A 7,759-nucleotide genomic window follows, 5' to 3' on the forward strand; every position below is an offset into this window, starting at 1 on the left:
TTCCCAGGACTATTCTGTCTCCTTACGTCTCTGGGCCTGTAATGGAAGACCAACCTCCAAGATCTCTGAAAAGCCTTCAGGGCCTTTCTCCCATTGTCTTGGCTTTTAGCACCTGGCTGCCTCATGGCCATGCTAGTATCTTTAGCAACCAGTCCCTCTGCTGCACCACCGGATTTTTCTCCTACTCTCTGCTTCTCTGCCACATGGCCAGGCTGCAAATTTTCCAAATGTGTATACTCTGCTTCCCTTTGAATTATATTCCCTGGCTTTACCTCATGCTTTTGCCACCATAACTTGGCACAGGCCGTTGCAAGTAGCCACGCAGCTTCCTGAATTCTTCGCTGCTTAGAAATTTCCTCCATCAAATATTCTGGGTCAGTACCTTTAAGTTTCGCATTCCATAAAATTTGGGGGCATGAACAGAATGCAGCCGAGTTCCTTGCCAGTTCATAGCAAGGATGATCTTTGCCCCAGTTTCCAAGAAGTCCCTTCTCATTTACATCTGAGATCTTCGCACAATGGCCTTTATTGTCCGTATTTCTATTAGCATTCTGCTCACCACCATTTAACCAGTCTCTAAAACATTCCAAACTTTCCCTGGTTTTCTTGTCTTCTAAACTTTCATCAGCATCTAGGCTTTTTCTAGCCTGTTCCTTCAAATTCTTCCAACCTCTCCTCAATACCCAGTTCCAAAGCTGTTTCCACATTTTCAAGTATTTGTTATAAGCAACATCCCACTCCTGGTAACAATTTTCTGCATTAGTCAGTTCCTGTTGCTTATAACCTAATACCTGGAACTGGGTGATTCATAAAGAAAACAAAATTTATTGCTTACAGTTTCAGAGACTGGGAAGTCCAAAGTCCAGGGAATACATCTGGTGAGGATCTTGGTGGTGGCAACAGTGATCCAGGGTCTCAAATGAAAATGGCAGAGCAGAGAGAGAGTTCTTCATGTGATCTCCTTTTAAAGCCCTCAGAGCCATGCCCATGACCACCATTAGCAATCCATTCACTATGGCACAGTCCGACAATCTAATCACCTCTTCAAGGCCCCACCTTTCAATCACCAGTTTTGGGGGAGGACATTCAACCCAAGGCACCATGTGATCAATCACCAAGCTAAACAAAAATCAATTTTCTAAAATCTTAAATTTACAAGGAAAAAAGGGGCCAAACAAATCATGGATGCAATCAGGGGGGCCGGCCTGGTGGTGCACTCGGTAGAGTGCGGCGCTTGGGAGCACGGCGGCGCTCCCGCCGAGGGTTCGGATCCCATATAGAGACCGGTCCGCTCACTGGTTGAGCGCGGTGCGGGCGCGACACCGAGGGTTGCGATCCCGTTGCCAGTCACGAAAAAAGACAAAAAGGAAAAAAAAAGAAAGTACCAGGGCAGGTCCATCCTTCAAAATTCCATTTTCATTCCCCAACCCCACCACCCTTGACCACTAAGGAAGGTCACCTGTGTCCAGTGTGAAGAACAGGGGTACTCACCTAGTCATTCTTAGTCCCCTTCTCTTTGAGTAAACTGTCTTTTTGGACTTACTTCACTAAGAACTACCTAATCGCACTCAGATTTACTCTTCTGTCATAGACAGGGACTTCTGTTCCTGTGGACAAGGAATTCTTTCCTCTTAAATTGATGCAAAATAAAATTAAGAAGACTTATAATACCAAGGGTTGGTGAAGGTACAGAAGTGGAAATTCTTGAGTGTTGCTGGTATAGATGTAAAACAGCAAAGCTGCTTTGGAAAGGCCTGGCAATTTCTTATAAAATAAGATATATACTTACCATATGACAAACAATTGCATTTCTAGGTATTTTAAGCACAAGAAATGAAAACCTACATCCACACAAAGACTTTTACATGAACGTAGATAGCAGTTTCATTCATAATCATCAAAATGCTGGTAACAACACAAATGTCCATCAAGAAGTGAAAAGAAGGGCCGGCCCATGGCTCACTTGGGAGAGTGTGGTGCTGATAACACCAAGGCCAAGGGTTTGGATCCCTATATAGGGATGGCCGGTTGGCTCACTTCAGAGAGCATGGTGCTGACAACACCAAGTCAAGGGTTAAGATCCCCTTACTGGTCATCTTTTTAAAGAGAAAAGACATACAAATTGTGATATATCCATACAAGAGAACACTTCTCAGCACCGAAAAGGAAGGAACCCTTCTGCACAGCACAAACGAATCTCAAATATGTTATGACAAGTAAAAGAAGCCACATGGAAGAGTACATTCTGTATAATTCTGTGTCAGTAAGAAAAGGCAAACAAGCCTATAGTGACAGAAGCAGATCATGAATTGCCTGGATGGGAGTGGGTATTCATGGCAAAGGGGCCTGAGGGAACTTTCTGGACAATGGAAAGGTTCTATATCTTGATTATGGTGGTGGTTACCTTGGTGTACACGTTAGTGAAAGATCAAACTGCAAACAAAATGTGTACATTTATTTTATTAAATTATACCTCAATAAGGTTGATTTTTTAAAAAAATTGATGCACAATCTATATAAGGAGGATGAGGCAGCTGTCAGTCCTGCAAAACAGCTTTCAAAGAAGACCAAAGGCCACAATTTTAATCTTTCACTTACAAAAGTAGAATTTTTAAGTAGGTACTCTGCATCTGTAAGCATCCACACATTGGAAATTTTGAAAGATTTCACGTTCCTTGGTCCACAGACTCTTACTAGTGGTACATAACAACACCTAAAATATTGAACATATTTTTATTCCATTGTCTGCTTTCCTTGTATCAGTGTCCTACCCTTCTTTAAGATTCTGTCCTATCATCACTCAGTCACCTCGGATTATTCCTGCTTGGCTCAACCTTTGTTATTGCCAAGATCCTCTGATCATGTACTCAAACTTCACTACACACAAAGACAATTATTATCAAAAACACCGAAGCAAAACTACAGTATTTCATTAAACAGAGTGCTACATGGGCAGAAAGTTGTAAGTGTCATCTGTTCTACAGGATTTTTCACTTAATGAAATATGCTGGTACCAAACCAAAAAAAGCTCAGATCCTGAATACTACCTGCCAAGGAAGGAAAGTACACCATTAAACCAGAGTTTCATTTTAAAGGACATCCATGAAAAAAGAAGTCTGACTACATAAATGATTTTCTTCTAATTTGCTGGCCATTGCCATCAGTTTCCTCAAATACCCTGGAAAATCTAGAGCTGTCTAATAAGCAGCACTTATTTTAACTGGTACATATACTACTCCTCTTCTGCCACTTTTAAAGAAGGAAGTACAGAATCTCCCCCTTAATGAGCTGCTTTGGTTGTTAATGAAAACCAAAGTTACTTAGAAGGACTGGTTGAAGAAGTACAAAGCTGCAAAATTACTATCTACCGAAAATAAAGGAATGCAAAAAGGCGCACTGATAGCTAAAGAGTCTGACCAAGCCCCCTTAGGAAACAGTCCACTGTTTACTATCTCAATTTAACTTTCACCTAGTGATCTGTTGAAACATGTCCTCCAAAGATTTTAATTATGGAAGTATAGTTTATCAGCCAAAATTATAATAGTTTACACTCCATTCTTTAATTATGTATTGAAGTTCACTGTTATAATTTAAAACCTTTTGTTAGAAAAATGTAACTCGAGGCTTCAGAAAGTCCTCCTTATGGTAAATATGTGGAGCTTGGAACTTGAGCATCTGGAAGAGGTTTCCACCTAACCAGCTCACAACACTCCATTTTCCATACAGAAGCAGAAAACCAACTCCTGGTGCTGCTCTCCGGGATCAGCAGCACAGGACAAAAGCCTAAGACAATGGTTTTCAGCCCCAGTTATATTTTAAAATCAGCATCCTCAGCCACACCTTGCAAAAATTCTGACTTCAGTGGTCTGGGGCAGAGTCCAGGCCTCATTCAGCATTTTAAACACTTCCTGCATGATCCTGACTTGTAGTCAGGGTTCAGAATCACTGTGTAGGGCCATTCTCACAGTCCAAGAAAAGGCCCTATTACTACAGGCAGTTAGTTAAGAGAATGGGAGAAACAAGCAGAAAACAGGAGGGTGAGCAGAGCTACTTCTCCACTTAGTTATGTCCCCCCACCAAAAAAAAAAAATAATCAAATAATTTGAGACGATTATTCACTTTATAAGTCGGCGAACATCAAGAACAGATGCCTTTAAAATGGGAACTCAGTGCTTTTAAGAGTTTACTCATCACTAACAACAAAGGCAAAAAAAAGCAGCTAAATGTCAAACAAAAAAAAAAAATTATCAAATAATTTGAGACGATTATTCACTTTATAAGTCGGCGAACATCAAGAACAGATGCCTTTAAAATGGGAACTCTTAGTGCTTTTAAGAGTTTACTCATCACTAACAACAAAGGCAAAAAAAAGCAGCTAAATGTCAATCAGAAGAAAAACTATAATGCAACTAAACTAGAAATAACTTCATAGAAAAATTAAACTCCATGCAACTTTTCAGAAATGTCTTCCACACAAGTCACTTCTTTTGTAACTGAACTCATTTCTTACTTGCTCTATTAATTTATTGAAATCTTTCACCTCCGACACTCTACTTTCTCCAAAATAACCTTCCAAGATCATTTGTCTTTCTCCAGCTAGTCAGTCTCTCCAAAGCATTAACAATAAGATTTCTCTCACATACACACTTCATAACACTCTTTCCTCTAGTGCCTTTACAACTCTATAAGACCTGATTCTGTCTCTTACACTCTCCCTCCCTCCTGGGCTGACCTCTAGATATTCCCTCCTAAGTAGATCATCTACGCTCACAGCTTCAACTGTTGATAAGATCCAAATTCTAATAGCCAACCACCAAAAAAATATTTTTAATTTAAAAAATTGTTTTAAAAAGGGCTGGCCAGTTAGCTCAGTTTGTTAGAGCATGGTGCTGATAACACCAATGTCCAGGGTTCAATACCTGTACCTGCCAGCTACAGAAAAAAAAAAAGAAATCCAAATTCCCATCTTCAACTTAGATTGCTCAATTACATTTCCAGTTCCATTTTCGAGGCTGACAAACCATGACACTCCCACTTTTATGTCCTAGTTTTACCTTAAATTCAAAAGGTCCATTATTTTTTTCAAAACCAGCTTCTACACTTATGTCAATGGCACACTTCACTGTTCTTCCAATCTCTTAAGTGAGAAACTTTGAAAATATCTTGAAATATATACCATTTCCATTCCAAATACCCTAAGATGATCACAAATCCCAAATTTCTGAGATGATCTCAACAAAATATCAAAATGTTCAGAAAAGTGTATTTGGCAAGAACAATAGCAACTGAATGAATTAAAATGATTATAATTAAACCATACTTAAATCACATATAATTGAGAACCAGAGAACAGAATCTCAATGAATCAAAGTCAGGAGAAGGACCTTTCTGAACAAATAACTCAGTAAGATTACTTAAAAAAAAAAAAAAAAAAAACTGATTCATCTCCTCTTCAATCCTACAGTTGCTATCTACCACAAGCCCTAATTACCCCCATCCATAGCTGGATATCTGAAATAACCAAGATTAGATGGTAGACTCATACTTCCTAGCTAGGAAAATGCTTAGCACCTAAGACTCTCAAATGCTGACAGAATGGCTAACGGTCCTAAAACAGTTTGTTACCAAACTAGGTATTTATTGAGCACCAATGGCATAAAGAGATATTTCAAGTGCTTAAACAACATTTCCTAATTTCAAAGAACTGTGGTGGAGGAGGAAGAGAACAGGTATCTAGTGCATACTGGACTTAGAGGTATTTAATACACATATGAAAGGTATTTAATACACATATTTCACTATCTCCACATTATTTCTAAAAGTCAGTGATCCCTAATCTTTTCTGGGTGGTTGCAGAGCCCCTTGAGAAACTGATGTAAGGGAATTAGGTTTACTCTCTGAAGAATACACACACACACACATTTTTACATATGATTTTAGAAACCTTACAAAACATCTGAAGCTCCCAAAGTTCTATACTACCTGTTACTCAAAGTGTAGTCACCAGGCCAGCAGCATAGGCATACCTGAGATATTACGCAGCTCTCAGGATCCACCACAGACCTACTGAATCCAAATGTGCATATTAGCAGCTGATTCTTAACTGACTTTTAAAGTTTGAGAAGCACTGCTATGCTGTCTCTCATGTAATCCCAGGGTCCTACTGTAAGGTAAGCATATAATCCTATATACTGTTATCAGACTAACTATCCCTATGGATCTGAACTCCTGTTTTAAGTTGGGTGACAATTTATCATCCAAGCCAGAGGCACATTTCACAGTGAAAGGATCACTATATTAATAATGCTTGGACAATGGGTATAAACCAGAATATATGGTCATTCCTAATTATAAGGTAAGCATATAATCCTATATACTGTTATCAGACTAACTATCCCTATGGATCTGAACTCCTGTTTTAAGTTGGGTGACCATTTATCATCCAAGCCAGAGGCACATTTCACAGTGAAAGTATCACTATATTAATAATGCTTGGACAATGGGTATAAACCAGAATATATGGTCATTCCTAATTACAAAGTATACAGAGATGGAATCTTAACTCTTTAGCTTAGTGTAATGAGCTGTCCCTGCCTACCCATCTTGCCTCATCTCCTTGTGCACCTAAGACCCCAGTTATTCTACATTTACTCACTGTTCTGCTTTTAAACCTTCATGCAGGTTCCATCTTCCCCCTCTTCTCTGACAAACTCCTACTTGTCCTTCAAGGCTCAACATAGGAATCACCTCCTCAGAAAGTGTTTCCAAACCCTATTTCTGTCAAAGCATTGTTCACGTCTCATTATAATTCTCACTCACCTACATGTCTCTATAAATGAATCATGATCTCCTTGTATCCTTCAGTTCTGGACCTCGTTCACTTAAGCACAATACTTAGAATCTAATAAATATCCACTGACTGAATGATGAAGATGAAAAGAGCTTGTGGCTCAGGGAAATCAACCTTGCCGGAGATCCCACTAACAGAAAATGGCAATATTGGAACCTGGGGTTGATCTCAAGGCACAGACACATGAACAGTTATGCAACAATAATATTTAAGAAAGACTATAAGATATAATAAGATATCAGTACAATATGATTTGCCAAGGAGAAAGGACAGAGTCTTAAGTCTAAGGAGTCCAGAAGAAGGAAGAAGTTAACACACCTGGAAAAGGAGACGGGGAGTTACGCACCTGGAAAAGGAGACGGGGAGAGACGGTGTTCTGGGTGAGACTGTACGAACTGGGCAGCCACCCTTCCCCTCCCCTGTTGAATAGTAGTCACCCAATTCAGATTGTCAACACACACACACCCCCAAGCCAGAGGGGATCCCCGCCTGGCATCTCATCCTCCTAGCCACAGCTCCTGGTTCAGGGGTGACCCAATGTGCATGAAGCTCAGTCCACTGCACAGAATTCTGGGACAACACTCACTCTCTTGTTCTGGGTGCTGTGACGGAGGTCATGCACGAACACCAAGCCTGCAACTGCTATGGCCATTCTGCCATTTGGGGCAAAGCTAGCCTTAGGATAACACTGAAATGATAACACACAGAAATGAAAAGATGAAAAGAAACCAGGTCCTCAAAGACATCAACAAATGGCTGAATCAAACCAACTTTGAAGCCTGACCTACCTCTGGAATTTCTAGTTACATGAGCCAATAAATCTCTAGTTTGTGGTGTAAGCCAGTTACAAAGCTGGGCTTTCTTTACTTTTTTTTGGCGGGGGGATGGGGGGTGGCTGGGGGGAAGCAT

General features: G+C 40.1%; 1 protein-coding gene across 1 annotated transcript in view; it reads right to left on the reverse strand.

Moving 5' to 3' along the window:
• The window catches only part of LOC103594239 (ubiquitin carboxyl-terminal hydrolase 10-like), a 43,310-nt gene extending 35,808 nt beyond the window's left edge, over positions 1–7,502 (reverse strand). The window contains exon 1 of the mRNA XM_008577446.1: positions 7,437–7,502. Within this exon, the coding sequence (XP_008575668.1) occupies positions 7,437–7,502 (66 nt within the window). The remainder of the gene's footprint in view (positions 1–7,436) is intronic.
• Between the last annotated feature and the right edge of the window lie 257 nt (positions 7,503–7,759).

The sequence above is a fragment of the Galeopterus variegatus genome, unplaced genomic scaffold, assembly GCF_000696425.1.
Source record: "Galeopterus variegatus unplaced genomic scaffold, G_variegatus-3.0.2 Scaffold1513, whole genome shotgun sequence".
NCBI lineage: Eukaryota > Metazoa > Chordata > Mammalia > Dermoptera > Cynocephalidae > Galeopterus > Galeopterus variegatus.